Source organism: Pleurodeles waltl, chromosome 4_1 (genome assembly GCF_031143425.1).
Source record: "Pleurodeles waltl isolate 20211129_DDA chromosome 4_1, aPleWal1.hap1.20221129, whole genome shotgun sequence".
Classification (NCBI taxonomy): domain Eukaryota; kingdom Metazoa; phylum Chordata; class Amphibia; order Caudata; family Salamandridae; genus Pleurodeles; species Pleurodeles waltl.
Genome location: NC_090442.1, coordinates 409,839,156 through 409,857,386, shown reverse-complemented (window position 1 = coordinate 409,857,386; position 18,231 = coordinate 409,839,156). Strand labels below are relative to the sequence as shown.

The following is an 18,231-nucleotide window of genomic DNA, read 5'->3' as shown; positions in this document are numbered from 1 at the left end:
CACCTTTTGTAGTAAAGGTACAAAATACCCACAAAACAGATTTAGAATTAAAAACCTCTTTCTTCTCTTACACTGTTGCGAAAGTATATATCATTTAGAAGGGAGTACATAAGGCGATCATTGGCGAGTGGGAGAAAAGTCCCTGAAAGATCACAATGTTGGTTACATTTCAGGAACTGGTATAATACTTGTATTTTAAATTTTCAAACGTTTCCAAATTTCTTTCCACGTTTTCGCAGATGAGGCAGAACTAATTTTACAGCTATCACCAACGTCTACAAATGGCACAAATACCAGCTTTATTCTGCATAAGAAACGAGCACAAAGAATTTAAAACCCTGCCGCGTCAGAATGATCTAAAAACATCGATCATTAATATGTACCACAAGTATGCAATTACTTTGAACATCGAATGATTAGCAAGTGCAGCACTTCCATAAACCAAAATAATTTCGCAGCCGACGATCACTGAGCCTGTTGCAGCTTCCTCCTTTTGGCCGCGTCACTGCCACGCCCCTCGTCTACAATAGGACGCTTCACTGCAACGCCCCTCGTCTACAATAGGACGCTTCAATCACACCCGTCAATGCAGTGCGTGCATTTCACTGGCATTTTGGCCACCATCCCAGTGAGTCTAGCGGCCCTCGGGGCGCGCTTGCGGTGCTCCCATCAGGGGCCGGTTTCACCTTCCCAGCCTGTGCTTCTTCAGGCGGTACACCCAGTGCTTTAAATGGGCCGGTACGGTCCAGTACTGAGTACCGGCACTTTTTTATTTTGAGAGGAAGAGTACCAGCACTTCTCAGAAACTTCTATTTTTCAATTTCAAGCACTGGGTACACCATTCTGCTAATGGAACACCTTTACTGTCTGCAACACTGCTTCTTTTAAACGGGGACATGTCCCTCTTTTAGTGAAAGACACTATCTGCAGCACAGCTTCTCCAAAGTATCTTTAAACAATTCCATGTCTTTACCTCTTATGGAAAATGCAGGCAGTAGCCCCAAAAAGATTTCAGAAAATATCACCTTTTCCCACAAACATTTATGGTACCAGAGAAACAGCAGTATGACATCGCTTTACAAGGAACCGCAATAATGAAATGGTCCGACACAAAGCAGAAAGATTTAAGTCAAACATAATGTCAGTGGATAAAATAATAGAGGCGAGAGTCAATCGACGAGAATAAACTAGTTACCACTATATAGTAAGAGCTGGGAAAGAGTGGGGACGGGGGAGGTCGGAATGAAGTGAGTGAAGGTGGGGGGTGAAGTGAAAGTGAGCTGGAGGGAGTGCACGGATATAAGAGTGAGGGCAAATGATTGTGAAGGAGAATATAAGAAAGAAAGAGGGAGCTAGGAGTGGGAGGAAGATATGTGGAGGTGGGCGAGATACAGGGTGAGATAGGGCCAAAGAAGTACGGAGAAAGAAAGAAAGGGTCGGGAGAGGAGAGGGACAGGCAAAAAGGTAGGGAGAGGAGAAAGCATAGGGGAGGGAAAGTGGGAGATGAGGGGGAAGCGTGGAAACTTCGCAGGAAACAGGCACTAGGGATAGAGACCTAAGGAGGTGTGTGCGAGGACACAGGGAAGGCTAGAAGCAGGGAGCGGAGGCAGTCAGGGAGAGTAAGTGGTGGAGGGTCAAATCCGATGGGAATTAATGAGTGAATTAGTGGAAGGGGATGTGGGGGAGGACACAAAATGAACATGAAACAAGAACCAAACACAAAACTTCGCCTCTAGAAGGATTGTATCAACAATATTTACCATGATTTAAGAGGCCTCAAGATTCAGCTTCAGCAGAGACAATTTTATACACACACTGGGATAGGACAGTAGTGTTCACGTCAGAACTAGTGCCAAGGGTGTTGCCTGTTACATAAATTAATCAGATCAAGTACCTGTACATTGTCAAAGTTTTAAAATACATTATTTCGAAACGGGTATAAGAAAATTTGCTCTTCTGATAGCATGATTCGATGAACAGATCAATCTACACATGGCACGGTTTCGTTTTCAATGTTTTTTTCTTCTTTAGTTTAAATACCCGTTCAGGGGGGGCGGAGTCTGGCTGCCGTCTGAAATGGCCACCTCAATGTAGAGCTCCAAGGCTCCAGGGGAGAGGGATTTCCCAAACAGCTGTCAAAAAGCCGCCTTGGAGTCCAATGAAAGGAAATATACATGTGATAATAGCGACATAACTCTGAAGTTATTTTCAAAGTAAGAAATGCCAGTTAAAACAGAGTTCTTAATTGAAGCCTGGCTACAAATCACCTGAACACGGCCCCTCAGCTGGGCAAAGAACAACACTTTCTGTCAGGACACAGAGTAAGCTGCTGAAGAGATAAGGGGCTTTCTTCATGTTTAAACTGGGAGGCTGCACCAGGGGAATTAAATTACTGTTGACCTTTGGTTGAACTCTCCACACAGCACAGGGAAGCCTCTGACAACTCTCAACTCTGAGGTATTTTCTCTTTGCTTAACTGTTCAGACTCCATTACCTGAATGTGTGAGCACAGGATTTTCTTGTCAGATGAGTGTGTGGAGCAAATGCAGTTCGGAAAGCGAGTGTTGTACACCATTTCTGCAGCTGAGAGAGTCTGTGAAAGTTACTCATTCTGTCAGGAAATACAGCCAGTTTCTTAACAAGTAAGTGGAATTCCCTTTCTTAAAAGTTGAAAGGCTGCTGTAGGGGAAACATATGGACTTTCACTTCTGAGGTATTTCTCTTCATTTGACAGTTTAGAGTCTGCTACACAATTAAGTAAATGCTGGAATTCCAATCAGCAGAGGGTGTAAAGCGATTTTGGACAGGCAGGCAAAACATGTGAACTATTTCTGATGCACTGATTCTCAGGGACACCTGTCTGAAAGCATTCAGTCATTTTTTTTTTTAAATGATAGAAGTCTGTGGCAAAAACTAATTCTGTCAGGAAACACAGCCAGCTGCTGGTGAGGTAAGTGAAAATGCTGCTTTAAGAGAAGCCTCTGACAACTCTCAACTCTGAGGTATTTCTCTTAACTGTTCAGGATCCATTACGTGATTATGTAAGCGCAGGAATTTCTTGTCTACAGGTGTGTGGCGTAAATACAGTTTGGCAAGTGAGTGTTGTACACCATTCCTACAGCTGAGAGAGTTTGTGAAAATTACTCATTCTATCAGGAAACACAGACAGTTTCTGAAGAGATATGTGAAATTCCTTTCCTTGGATGTCGAAAGGCAGCTGTATGAGAAGCATATAAACGTTCACTTCTGAGATATTTTTCTAAATTTGACAATTCAGGCTCTACTACGAAATTACATAAACGCCAGAATTCCTATCAGCAGAGGGGGTAAAGTGAATTTGGGTAGGCAGGCGAAAACTTCACAACATTTCTGATGCACTGTTTCTCAGCGACACCTGCTTGAAAACATATAGCCATAATTTTAAAATCCCAGATGTCTGTCACCATTTACAGTGTTAATATCTACCTACTTTGTGAGTCAATTAGATATCATATTTGATTACTAAGCTGTACTTATTTATTGTCTTCTCTAACATTAAAATATAACAGTATGGCCAGTGGAAAATCTAATAGAAAGCCTTTGTTTACACAAATAGTAGGGAACACTGTACCTCCAGGCACGTCTACTACTGTCCCACAAGACATTGCTTCTATGGACCTTATTTTAAAAGAGATCTCTGCCGTGGGACAAAGATTGGGATCTATGGATGTAAAAATTTCAGATCTCGCAACAGAAATGAAGACAATACGGATGGATCTAAACTCTTTTCATACCAAAGTGGAAATTTTAGATCAAAGAAACACTTTTTTGGAAGAGAAATTAGATAATGCAGAGTATTGGGGTCCGGATATCTGGCACCTAAAACAAAAAGTTATAGATTTGGAAGACAGAATCCGAAGAAATAACATTCGTTTTTATGGAATTCCAGAAAAAATGGAAGCCAATAATGATGTGAAGAACTTGCTAGTAACGTTAATACCGCGGCTACTGAACATATCTTTTGAGCATCCCCTTGAGTTACAGAGAGCTAAAAAGTCAATTCGATGAAGAACTTCAACTTCAACTCTTGAATCTAGACCTAGATCGATTATAGCATGCCTCTTACGTCATGAACAGGTCCGCCAAATATTAACAGCTGCTCGTAAACATGGTCCGTATGACTTGGAAGGCCATAAAGTATTTATTGCTGCAGACTTCTCCACTGAAACCAATGCCAAACGAAAAGCGTTCCTGCAACTTAGGCCAAGACTTCGCAAATGGGATATCAAATATGGTCTTTTAGAACCTGCCACAATGTGGATCACAATGGATGGGAACTCAAGGTATTACACAGAGCCTGAGGATCTGGTACGCTTCCTGGACAGTTTGGATGACCAACATATGGACTCAATGCCACTGGTCAAAACATCTATGAATAGTCCGCTTCAATTACAGAAAGATCCACAAAGCCATTGCACCGGTAGATTACATGTCTTTAAGAAACAGTTTGACAGAGATAAAGCAGTCCACTGTGTAAAGTCACTCACACAGGAACATCCCAAAGACAAATCGAGATCACCTCTAAAGTCACCCACGTCTTTTAATAAAGTAACTGATGCTCAACCTTCCACTATCACTTCATCCAGCTAGATGAGTATATTTATACATGCTATGTATTAATATAATGTTATTAGTGTTTTACTACAGTTATTAATTCTGATGGATATGATTTATTTCCTATCCTCATATATTGCTGTTCAATAACCATGTATATTTCGTACTGTGTTTGTATTTGCAGATTTTCTCTTGGATAGATTTTATAACTCCATGGAGTGGTTTTTCTTATAATTTATTTACCATGAGTGGTTTTCCTTTCCTCCCCTCCAGAGTCTAGGTTTCGAATTGAGGCTTAGACCCACCGACGAAAGATACATATTATTTGATCTGCAGTGTTCTTTTACATTCTAGCATTTAGAACGGTGTACTTACACCATTTAGAGTTTAGTGTTAACAATATTTTATGATTATAGTTCCACATATTGGTTTCAGGTTTACTATACTCCAGATAGTTATTTTTTTATTTTTATTTTTTATTTTTTTTGTTTCCCTCCAGTAAGTTCTCATTATCACATTCCCATATAATTTATCTACTTCCTTTTCCCTTTTTTAGCATTTTGACTGTTTAACACAGTACAAATATACTCTAACATTTTTAGTCATTATCATGACAAGTCCTATGCAAATTGTCTCTCTCAATGTCAATGGCTTTACTAATTACATTAAAAGGAAGAAAATGCTTTCCTATTTAGCCTCCAAACATACTGACATTGCTCTCATCCAGGAGACTCATCTATCAGATATAGAATCAGAAAAATTAAAACGAGATTGGGTAGGCCAGATTCTTTACAGCTGCAAATCCCCTTCTCACATATCAGGAGATGCTACATCCCACACTACTACTAGAAAAAGTGGTGTAGCCATTCTAATACAGAAAACACTGCAATGCCAAATACTTCAGTCATGGTCAGATGAGGATGGTAGATTTGTTTTAGCGAAGCTTAAAGTTGGTAACAATATATTAGGAGTGGGTTCCATTTATGCCCCTGTTGGGACTAAAGCCCCCTTTTGCCTTCATCTAAATAGAATTCTAACAGAAATGGGAATTTCCAGAATAGTTTTGGGAGGCGATTGGAATCTTGCGCCAGATGTTATCTTAGACAGAACAGGTCCCCTGGACACAACTCATGGTAGAGATAGAGCCATACTCGGAGACATCAGAGAAGATCATGGTTTGATCGATATCTGGCGTTTACTACATCCATCAGATAAGGGGTTTACATATCACTCGACAGTACATGATTCCCATTCTAGAATAGATTACTTCCTTATTTCACATTCTATTACACCACAAGTACTAGATTGTGATATTTTAGAAATTGTACTGTCAGATCACGCTCCTATCAGTCTCCAGCTTGATTGGGGTCTGAAAAGCCCTTGTAGGAAACCATGGCGATTAAACATATCGCGCTACAAACTACCGGCAGAAAAGTCACAATTACAATCACATTTGACTACTTATATGAAAGATAACAAAGGATCAGTTTCTTCTCCACAAATCTTATGGGCAGCCGCAAAAGCCACTATTAGGGGACAAATTATGAGGGATTCTGCCATAACAAATAAACACAGAATAGAACAACAGGCCATTTTGGAAAATGATATCAAAACACTGACACATACTCATTTTAGTAATCCAACTGAAGCTTCCAGATGCAGATTGGAAAAAGCTAAGATGGAACTTAATACACTATATACTTCCGAAGCAGAATATATGCTATATAAACTTAAGGCTCGCAATTATGAACAAGGAGAAAAACCAGGCCGTTTACTAGCGGCACGATTAAAACAGCGAGAAGCTATGACAGCTATTCCAGCTATATATAACCCTGAGGGTAAACTAATAACTGAGACTCAAGCAATAGCTAATACGTTTGCAGATTATTATACCAAGTTATATAGTTCAGAACTTGATGATGACCTCCTCAAAGAACAGGAATTCTTTGATAAAATAACACTCCCCTGTCTCAATGAACAGGACCGGCTCATACTGACTGGCGAAATAACAAAGGATGAAATTGCGCAAGCAATCTCCAGTCTCCCATACAATAAAGCACCGGGAGAAGATGGTTTTCCTGGGGAATTTTACCGTTGGGTAAAACCAGAAGCAATAGATGTCCTTTATGAGGTTTATAAAGAAGCAGAGGAAACTGGTAGTCTCTCCTCACTCTCAAATAAAGCTATCATAACTGTCCTTCCCAAACCTGAGAAAGATCCATTATACTGCAGTAACTATCGTCCGATATCTCTTCTGAATACAGATTCAAAGCTATTAGCCACCATTCTTGCCAAAAGACTCAAACAAGTTATCTCTAAACTCATACATAATTCTCAAGTTGGATTCATGCCAGGCAGAAACTCTCGTAGCCATCTCCGCACTTTGGCTCACATACTTTGGTTTTCCAAGGATGCTGGAGAAGACAGAGTAGCATTATCCTTAGATGCAGAGACGGCCTTTGACCGCATTGAATGGAGCTATATGTTCCGTACATTGCATAGGTTGGGATTAGGTGATGATTTTATCTCTAAGGTTAAATGGTTATACAAGACACCAACTGCACAAGTGAATTGTGGGGGTTTCCTTTCAAAAACCTTTTTAGTGCAAAGAGGTACCCGCCAGGGTTGCCCTTTATCGCCCCTCTTATTTCTTCTTGCACTTGAACCACTGGCTGCAGCAATAAGACAGTGTTCACAAATAGCAGGCATTCCTACACCAGCAGGCATCTCAAAACTACTTCTATACGCGGATGACATATTACTCACACTTACAGATCTACCTACTTCACTCTCGGCACTCATGTCTACTATTTCTCACTTCTCAAACATTTCTGGATACAAAGTCAATTGGAATAAGAGTGAAGCTCTCCCATTGTCCCGGGGCACAACAAAAGCAGCTATCTTAGGCTACAATTTTCAATGGAAAGCAGATCGCCTGAAGTATCTAGGTATTTATATCAACACTGGTTTAGAACGTATGATTCAAGATAACTTAGATCCACTCATTGCTAAAACGAAGTCAGAATATGAAAAATGGTCCCATCTTAACCTGTCCTTTTGGGGTAGAGTCCAGGCAGTGAAAATGATTATAGTGCCTCGTTTCACATATGTTTTAGGTAAGTTACCTTTGACAGTTAAAATATCAATACTGCAAGACATTGACAAAGGTATTAAAACCTTTATTTGGGGATCTCTGAGACCTAGACTCAAAATCTCCAAACTGATTGCTCACAGGCGATCTGGTGGCCTTAGTTTACCATGCATTGAACATTACTATACAGCCCTCCATTTATCTCAATTGGTTTATCTTTGGCCAATACAGGATGACCCCCCACTATGGGTTCTCATTGAAAAGCAATCTTTACAGGTATCTTCAGGTTTGCAAATGTTTTATACTCATAAATCACCTGCTTTACAAAGTTCTAACCCTATTATTCAGTCTATGCTTAAGATTTGGATACACTCCCACAAACTCCTTAAGAGTAATCCAAGGCTACATAATAAGGCTCCCATATGGCATAACGCTGATATTAGAATAGGGAAACAGACAATTTCCTGGGATACATTGGAGAGAGCAGGTATTCTAATGCTGGATCATTTATTCACTTTAGTAGGCCAGCTTAAAACCTTTACGATGCTTCAGATAGAATTTCAGCTCCCTAGCTCTCAAAAGGGGAAATACTTACAATTGAAACAAGCTCTACTTAGTAGACTAGGACCATTTCCGTGGATACCTGAGGATTCCCCAGTCGTACAATACTTAAAAACTTGGGGGAAATTGAAAGGAGCGGTCTCTGGATTTTATAATCTCATTGTACATAAACTACATTCATCACCATTACTAGCACAACTCCACGTCAAATGGCAAGGATTACTTAATGTAGCGTATTCCAATGAGGACTGGACGGATGTTGTTATGAACATGGATAAAGGAATCAGAGAGGCAAGAATGAAATTTACTCTTTTCAAAATTCTTCATAATTGGTACTGGTCACCACAAAAACTCAAGGCAGCAGGTTTACTACACCATTCCACCTGTTGGAGGTGTCCTCATGAGGGCTGTGATATCCTACACATTTTATTTCAATGTCCAGTTTTGACGGAATACTGGTCTTCTATAACTTCCTCTATACACAGAGCTATACATGTGCCCATTCCTTTAACAGAAAAATGTGTTATATTACATGATGTTACTGATCTCCCAAATCTAACAAACCATACAAGACGATTGATTGCTATTGCACTCACTGTAGCAACATTTTTTATATTACGACATTGGAGAACACCACAACGTCCTACACATGATGAATGGCTTATTGAAATGTATAACATGGCATCATATGAAAAGCTGATTTACAGATTGCAAGATAATGTTGTGATTTTCATCCAAATTTGGAAACCCTTTCTAGCTAATACATTTTCTATTAATATTCAATCGTAAACGTTTTCTCATTCTTTGTCTCCTATCTTTATTAAGACTTTTTTATTATTGTTTTGAGTCATGCTGTTATTAAGACAATTGACATCTCGCCCATTAACACTGTTATTTTAAGTAGGACTTACTGTTCACCAATTCAACACTGTTGAATTGGCAGGAATATCTCCATTTGAAATGTTATATATGTGGATTTGCATGATATTACTATCTCCACTGTCTTCTAACAACCTATAATATATGGTTTAATACATATTGCATAATTCTTTCTTTCCAGATTTTCTGTTATAGGTCTACTTCTAAGAGTTAATGCACAGTTGCATATTGCATTATTGCATTTACTGATATATGTATAATGTTTTTTTGTTTTTTGTGTTTAGAAATCTGAGAAGTTAATATTTCATAATATTTTTCATATATGGCCATAATTTGATGTATTATTTCTCTATTTAACACAGTCTGTATATTGACATGTACTTCTCAATAAACATATTAAAAAAAAAAATTAAAAAAAAACCTGTTCAGACATCTCTGGATATACGCTGTACAATCAGCTATAGGACTATCTTATCACAGGATTTATTCAGCCAAGAGAAAGTTACAAATGCTCACCTGTTCTAGCCGGTCCAAATCCTCATCATTATATAGCCTCAAATCCACTCCAGGCTTATACCCCTTTCCAGAATTTATTCCGGACAAGTGCCCCAGTTCCATCGGACATACATACTCTTCTCCATCTTCCTGCTTCTTTTTTCTCAAACTTCCAAAACTTCCAAATACTGGCTTCTTTGGCTGGGAGAAAGTGATACAGACATTATATCTGATATTGGTATAAGGGGGCAAATATGTTTACAAGCACTCAAACACAAACAGAACACGGAGAAACATTCAGAATGCAGTCAACAGCAGCATTATGTGCAACAACCGAGATACTCTATCATTATAAGGTTATCTACTGCATTTGAATGTTAGGACCAATACACAGTTTAATAATACTATGGAATATTATACAAACAAGCTTATGCTTAAGCACCACTTTAAATAATGAATTTCCAGTTTCAGTTGATAATTAATTTAAGCCAGATTTGTAGAATATTCACAATAACTATGACTGGAACAAATTCAAGTAAATCATTTCTGTGTCTATTACTTCAATATTTGTAATACATTCTGAAATCTGGGATAGATTTTACTATTTGATAGAGAGATGAGTAAGCTCTACCTTTGTAAAAGCTGGTGTGTTATCTTTCCAAAGTCAACCGGTTTCTTTCTGGAAAAATAACCTGTTTAATAATGTAGCCCTTGGCTATTGCCTCTTTACAAGAAACTTTCTTTTAGAGCAGAGCCGTTGCTTAACAAAAGCATCACGCTTAGTTCTAATACCATGAATTCAACAGGCTGAACAAAATGGTGTACAACAAAGGGGTGTATGGCTATAGTCTGCGAGTTAAAATGTAATGACTGACAAAATATTTAACATAAAGCAGGCCTCCTCTTACCTTCACTTTAGCAGTGGCCGTCAGCAGAACATAGTCAGGTGACTCCAAAGCTTCTTGCTTCTGTTGTTGCGCTTCTTGACCAATCAACAGGTTGAAATGCGTTGCCAAATGACGTCTAAGCAGGGTTTTGTTGGGTGGGATGTTTAGCAACTGAGCCAGTGTTTCAACATTAAAACGAGGCTCTAATACCTATGACAAAGGAACATAAGTAATACAATTGTGGCCATGTGCTAAAAAATTGTGCATTTTTAATCAAATGTATATCCACTCATTCACTTTGATCAAAGGCACACTGAATTTGTGAGGAGGTCTTGCCAACACAACTGAAACGGAGCGTCTTAACATAAAAAATGTTACAGTGTTGAATCTTGAAAGATAAAAAGATCATGCATCTCTCAATTTCCTCAGCTTTAGGTGTTAAATCATCTTCAATATATCAGATACAGAGAAGGGTCCATACAAAGATCTGACCTCAATGTCTGTAACAGTAGGAAGGGTTACGGAGCGTAAATAAGCCTGTGGCTTTGGAGGGGTCGCATTGTATATCTTTCATTGTAAATGAAAAAGGCACATAGTTTCCCCTCTTCAGAAATTGGATCGTTTCTGAAGGACCTTTAATTTATGACATCACCCCATGTCCTTGCAGCTTTCAGCTTGTTAGGAGGGCACCAGCTCTATCTCCACTCTCATTAAAGCAGGCTCCAACCCTACCAAATATATGATTTGTGTTCTCATATTTGAGTGCCCATACTTGTCCATGTATTGTCGCTAATTTTCTGCCCAACTTCTTAGATGGGGGTTGACTGTTTCGGTTCCTCTTGTAGTCGCACTAGTGTGGCCCCTCTCATATGTCACAATTGGGTAGCCTCCTGGAAAAATCTTGCTGACCTGTGACTACAGCTTCTTCAGGGCATGCTTAGCTACTCGCCTGTTGTCTAGATTAACCCATTGTATCTCAAGCTGTACCGGGCCATGGTCTAATTCAGTCTGCAGAAACTGTTCCACTTCTTGGACATTTGAAATCAGGCTCCGGCCTACCAAAATACAGTTGACTCTTGCATAGATTTGGTGTGCAGCAAAGAAGTGCAAATAGTTAACCACTAGCGGATGTTTATAGCACCACAAATCAATAATGCCCAGGTCATTAAGTAGAGCCTTGGTGGTAGCTGCAAGAGTGGATGTATCTCAAGATCGTTGATGTGACTTATCCAACGTGGGGTGCATCATCAGTTTAATCACTGCAAGGATAATAGGAGGCCCTGAAAGGTGTACTATTACTTGCACCGCAGTGTAATAAACCTTTTCTGAGCTACATTTGGGGCGCAGACAGAGGCTAGGGTAATCTGAGTGTGCTCACTTCCCCATCGTGGTCAGTCATATGCCCTGTTTATTCGCTTTCACCTTCAGGTCAGTGAATTTGAATTAATCTTTGATCAATATGGCGATGCCAGCCGTTCTGGTACAAGCATTTGCGCAAAATTGTATTGGTAAGTACCAAGTGGGTAATCTGTGTTGGTCTTTTTGTCAATAAATGCAAAGTTTGAAACAAGCATACATCTGCTTCTGAGTTTTCCAATTTCCCATATACATTCAGGCATTTAGTGAGGTTATTTAGTGGCCGTAGATTATATGTAAGTACTGTAAGTGTGTTAGGTTTGCTCATGATGTATGTCTATTGAAGATGTGTTCTTTGGCTTGTATAGGAATGGGCGTCATTAGATCTTAAAATCAGTCCAATAGGCAATTTAAAACCTATGTATTCGTATTTCTCTTAGTGTATAACTGCTAGGGAATAGTTCTGTAGGGGTTTAGGCCCCTGAGGTGTTTGTTGTTGGTACACCGTGTGTGTGTATGATCCAGTCTAATTTATGAGCCTCTTAGGGATTCCCTGATAGTATCGAAGTACTTTTGCACATAGGTCAGGAGATTGGTCTGTGAGATCTGTGATAGGATTCCTCTGATACGAATGTTGTTTCTGTGTGACCTGTTCTCAATATTTTCACATTTTTGTTGGAGGAGGATGTGTTGCTCCTCCAGAGTCTGCATACGATGCTGTAATTTCTCATGGAATCTAGTTTCCAACCCTGAGATTGTGTACCCGAGACCAGTCATGTTTCTCCGCACCTCTTGGAAATCACTCAGGAGTTCAGATCAGACTTCAGTGCCTAGATTTCTTCTTTTATTTCTTGAAAAGCCTGGCGGTAAATGTCTGTAAAAAACTGGTGTCTGGTGATGCACTGCCTGCCATGATCGGTCCAAGGTCCCTCGTTGCACCTTTGTCTTTCATCATAATGGTTGAACTAGGCTGTCTTAAGAATTCTCAACGGCTTGCTCTCTTATTCCTGCTGCCTGTCATGCCCAGGGTGCATTTGCTTCGGTTAGGGGGCCATCTGGATTCCTGTGTATAGTATGTAAATTAACAAGTTCAGGAAGCGGAGCACTTGAGAAAGGGTGCGATGCAATGGTGTCTGGGATGGTGTGATCGAGGAGCGCAGCTATTCGCCTCCTCTGTGGTTGCAGTTTCTCCTATACAGGGTCCCACTCCCTCCGAGTTGGTTATTAGTGTGTTGCTATATGGCAGCCATTAATTAATGGGCATTCTTCCTTAGGGCAAAGTACTACTCTCTGTGCACTTTAAGTGCAGCTGTCTGTGGATACTCCTTTACAGCATCTGTGGTCTCTATTTACATAATAAGCAATATATATATATCAAGGAGCTGTCAAAGGCACACCTCCTTCCTTTGGTGTTTCTCATCCATGTTTGTTGCAAGAGGGCGACTTGCCTACTACTGTGCTATGGGCAGCTTCTTAGTGTAACACTATGCATTGCTTTGGATCACTGAAGAAGGGGGCCATAAGAGATAAGTGGTGGTACCCAATATTTTTGTCACTCGCATCTAAGAGGCAGTACAAAGCATGGGGCCTCGGTCCACTGTCTCACAGCCGGTAGGTCGCGTCTTCATCAGTCAGTGGCCCTCACATGTGGCTGCCATGCCGTTGCTTTCTCCGATGCTGTGTATCTCCCCTGTGTTGGCTGACTCCATCGGAGCCCCTCTAAGTCACACAGGGCTGCACAAGGGCACAGAAGGTAAATAGCTGATATTCATGCAATACTGCTATGTGTTCAGAAGTGGTTAGAGCTCCCCGTCAGGTGAAGTCACAGAACCCAGTCACAGGCCCCACTTGGGCCACCATCCCAGGCTTCTCTTTCTCAGGCGGGATTTCCAGATACCAGGTCTCCAGGTCCGCCAAGTTCAGTGAAAGATTTGTCCCAGGTATGGGGTCAGGCACTCCACTGCAGCACCTGGCAAGTGGCGGGGCCAGCACAGGAACGAGTCACCCTGGCCGCCATCTTTCAGTGTCACCGGGGCCGCAGATAGCTCGTGGCGGTTCTCTCCTTGAACGGGGAGTTGAGTTTCAGTAGTAGCTCCCCTGGATTGTACTTGTCACCAGTCACCATGTCTCAGCAGATGTTCCCAATCCTGGGTTTGAAGGGGATATTGGGCCCGGTGCACAGCTCGCTACAAAGCGTCCACCACCTTTGGTGTACAACTCCTCTTACTCTTATTAATCAACTGTACTCATTTCAAAATTAAAATAACCTTGCCTCTTTTTCTCTACTGTTTCCATGGAGGTTGCTTTAAATGTGACCAGTATGCATGAAAATGTGTTACTTTTAAATATTTTAAGTCCTTGTGTACAATTACTTTAAAAATAAAAGTGCAACAAGGTGCAACGACATAAAGACCCAAGCAAAATGTACCACTTTCATAAGAGAAGTCCTTACAAATGTCATATTATTTGGGCCTTACAGGTGCTATTTATAAAAGGAAGTATATTCAGAAATACCTTTTTTAGCTGGAACTCTACAGTATCTACTTTGTTTTTACACTACTAAGCTGTCATCCAATACAGTGTATTTCACACCTTACTGTGAGCATTTGAATTAACTCAGAGGCTACTGGGCCCCAATCATGGTAGCTGATGTTAATTGAGGCTGGTGTTCTGTGGTATGTCCTACTATGGCTCTACAAACTATGCTAAATACACTCTTTGTGTACTTGACTTTCAGAGTAGTGAGACTGAGCAGCCAAAGGATCTTCAGGGAGGTAGCACGGAGTACAGGAAGTCTGAACTCAACAAGCAACCAAGAGACACACAACCATACTGTCCAGCCTAGCTTTTAACTTTTGAATTGAAAGAAAGTACATTAATGATGCAGTACAACATATTACTACATAGAGCAATTGGGGAAATCAGACACAAGGTGGTGATTCTGTTTGTAATCTTCATTGTGGCACTGCACAATTTGGTACCCTGATCTCATTAATGGAATTGTCAAGCATCTATAATCCCGAGAAAATAACTTGGACAAGACACAGGTGCAGTTTACTCCAATCGCTCCCAAGGCATAGATGTGCCCTTCAGTTCATTTCACTTTCACCTCTTTGCAGTTACTCAGTAAACATTGCAAATTTGCTCCACAGGCCGCAGTCTGCTACTCCATTTCTCAGTCCACACAATTTTATAGCCATGAGGTCACTCTCATTCAGCTGCTGCAGTCTGCAGTTGTGCAAGAGACGTGTGTGCAGTGGTGGTACTTGGCTTATAGGGGTCAGCAGTCTCCCTCAGAACTTGACATCTGGAAGATTTCAAAGTGGCAGCTCTGGTCTTATGGTGTAGTGGTCTTTAATGGCTAGGTGCAGACGAGATGCTGGGATGGCAGAAGCAGCCTCTGGCCCGATGTTGACATAGTGTATGTCTTTGGCAGATGTGGCCTCCGTGTCAATCCTGCAACGGTGGTGCTAAAGCTTTCAGACTCCGGCATCAGCAGCACCATTCTCTAAGTCATAGCGGGTGGCCGATTGCTCATGATGCTTGCACTGAGGGGCGCTGCTAGCGTTACTTAACTGTAGTTGTTTGGTTTCTCTAGTTATCAGGGCCAGCTTTAGTGCTGGTGGCTCCTGGTGCAACAGTCTTTATTTTGGGGGCCCTGACTTCCTTCTCCACTGATTCCATCACTACCACCCTCCAACAGTGCCCCTCATCTCTCCATAGCCCCTCTCCCACATTCTTTTCATTTGTGTTATAACGCTACTCATACCAGTGTAGGGTGTTGGAGCACTTCACATCAAACATATATTATACAGACAGATGAAAGCATGTGTGTAAATCAGTCTATAGAAAATGTTACGTAAGACAACACGGATTACAAGGTATAGGAATCATAGAAGTAGGTTGTTTATTTTAAGAGTGTTTGATCTGGAGAAACACAAACTGTATTTACTATGTACCACAGTGGTTGTGTTGGCTTTTCTAATAAGAATGTATTTCTACCCAAGGAACCCTTTTTTAGCAACATTAGGATAATGAAAGGCAGGGGAAAAACAGAACATTTTGACCTATATCATACAGTTTACATGCAGTTCTTTGATGACAGTTCATAGGTCACTGAGCTATGTTAGGAATATAACTCATGAACTGCAGGATGTAACAAGAGCATATCAGTGACAAAGTCAGTAACCCACAGAGCCATCCACATAAAATACTGTTTGGTGATCTGCATGATGGAAGTTCTTTGCAGAGGGCATATTATTCCACTGAACTACTTTATGATGAGTCAAAACTGTCACTAGACAAAAGTCCGATCTTTTCAGCAGGAACATTTATCAGAAGAGTTATCTTGATATTTTTTATCATTGCCTGAAAACAACTGAACACACAAGGAACTTTGTGGTGCAATTTTAAACCTATAGGTTAATTCTAAACACAGTACTCCATGAACTTAGAGCCAGGTGCTGATGTACCTGTTGTTCTGCCCTAAAGTCAGCCCTGCCGGTTATTCCCCCACACAGGAACAAACTGGGCTTCTCCTCCGAGACAGTCTCTCTTTAAGGAAGGCCAGGTACTCCGTTTCCCTCTCTCTCAGCAAGCAGAGATTGTAGGCACCCCCTCAGCACCTTCAGCAAAAAGTGCAGACTTTCGGTGATGCCTCCTCACCTCTAGGAGGCATGTTGTCACGCAGACACCAGCCCTGGTCACAGAGCAGACCTGTGAGTACACTGAAGCACTTACTTCATTGGACAGGAACTTGAAACTAGAAGATATTTGTTACATACAGCATGTGGATTCACAGTCAGTTTTCGGAACTGATTTAAGGTGTTCTTTTTCAAGTGTCATTTTTTAGCTGTTGCTTAGACTTCGCTTTTGTGGTAGGTGATGGCGCTCAAAGCAGGTAGCAATGATGCTTCGTAGAATATACCATCAACCAAATAGGAGTGTCCCAAACAAGGGAACAACTGAGCGCACAATGAACCTAGATGACAGCAGTCTTCCTAAAGCAGTAATCTAGGATAGCCGAAAGGACAGGCCCTGCTTGGAAACTTTCTCACTTTGAACAACTGAAACTGCTATTCAATCCTTCATCCCTAACATTTGCCAAACGAGTGCTCAAGGAGAAGTAATCAGCCGCCACTTGCAAATAAGGACCTCATAGAACTTCTATGTGGAATCCTATCCTGATCCTCCTCTACTTTATTGCCTGGGACTCTACCCTATAGCCATAAGTATGTAGTCAACACCCTCACTGTCTGGAAGAAGCTGTATCCACCCTCCTGTTTGAGCCATGCTATACCAAGGGTATCCAACATAGATCTGACTGGTCCCAATACTCAGTTTTTGAAAAAACAAAAATAAAACACACAAACACACCCACACCCACTCACTTACCTGAGGCATGAATAGTAGTCATTTGAACATATGACCTCCAGGTCACAGAACATGTTCTGGATTTCAAACTACCAGGGACAGACTTACAAGGTTGGGCACACGCTAGGTTAGTGTGATGTTAGGGTCAAACAAAAAGTCAGGATATCAGTTTCACAAGCAACTGCCTCTCAGGGCAGGGGTACAAGTGCTTTTGACACGCAGGGGGCATTCCCATCGCAACACGTCTGCTTTCCATTTGAGGAAAGAGTAATCTTGCAAAGACTAAACTGCATTAATGGAAGACACTGCCGCTCACCAAGTTAAAAAAGATGCACATGTTTAAAACATCCCATGTAAATGTTGCATGCAAGTTGTCATTCTTGGCACTACAATGCCTCTCATTCATACAGAGAAGAAAAGAATACCAGTGCAACCCAGGAAGTACTTTGGCAGCTCACCAATATATGTATGTACGCTTCCAGACAGGTATGACTATGGTAATAGCCATTCTGAAGTCAGTTCACTGAATTATTAATTTGTACTGTATTAATAGAGTAGGCTAACCTTCGGTTTTGTCTAAAGTCTCTTGGTGTTTGATATCTGAAAAATATGGTACAGGTCACTCTTGACAAGCCCTTGATCCATACACTGGTCACAAAAATAAAACCTCAATATTCACTGTCACTGAAGAGAATTCAAAGCTGAGGGAAAGCCTTGAATACTGAACAAGCACAATATGGAGACAGACTAACTAGTGTTTTGCAGTTCCTTTTAGAGAGTGAGAGAGAGAGATCTTAGATAGCTGCACTCGTAGCACCACCTTGCTTATTCTTTTACCCAAATATTCTTCTATGCAACCAGAGGCCTTGGGATGATATTTGCATACCACAATATCTGAGGATTTGCATAGTCAGCCATGACTACAGTAAATAATAAACCAAAGGAAAATCGCTTCCTTTATTACCTTTTGCTTAGGTGTAGATCACATAAAATTGC

At 40.8% G+C, this 18,231-nt stretch overlaps 1 protein-coding gene across 9 annotated transcripts in view; it reads right to left on the bottom strand.

Moving 5' to 3' along the window:
• Positions 1-18,231, bottom strand: part of PPFIBP1 (PPFIA binding protein 1) — a 736,231-nt gene that overhangs the window by 67,204 nt on the left and 650,796 nt on the right. For all 9 annotated transcript variants that reach the window (XM_069228637.1, XM_069228638.1, XM_069228632.1 and 6 more), the window contains 2 exons: positions 10,528-10,716; positions 9,641-9,820 (listed from right to left, as the gene is read on the bottom strand). In XM_069228637.1, coding sequence (XP_069084738.1) covers positions 9,641-9,820; positions 10,528-10,716 — 369 coding nt within the window. The remainder of the gene's footprint in view (positions 1-9,640; positions 9,821-10,527; positions 10,717-18,231) is intronic.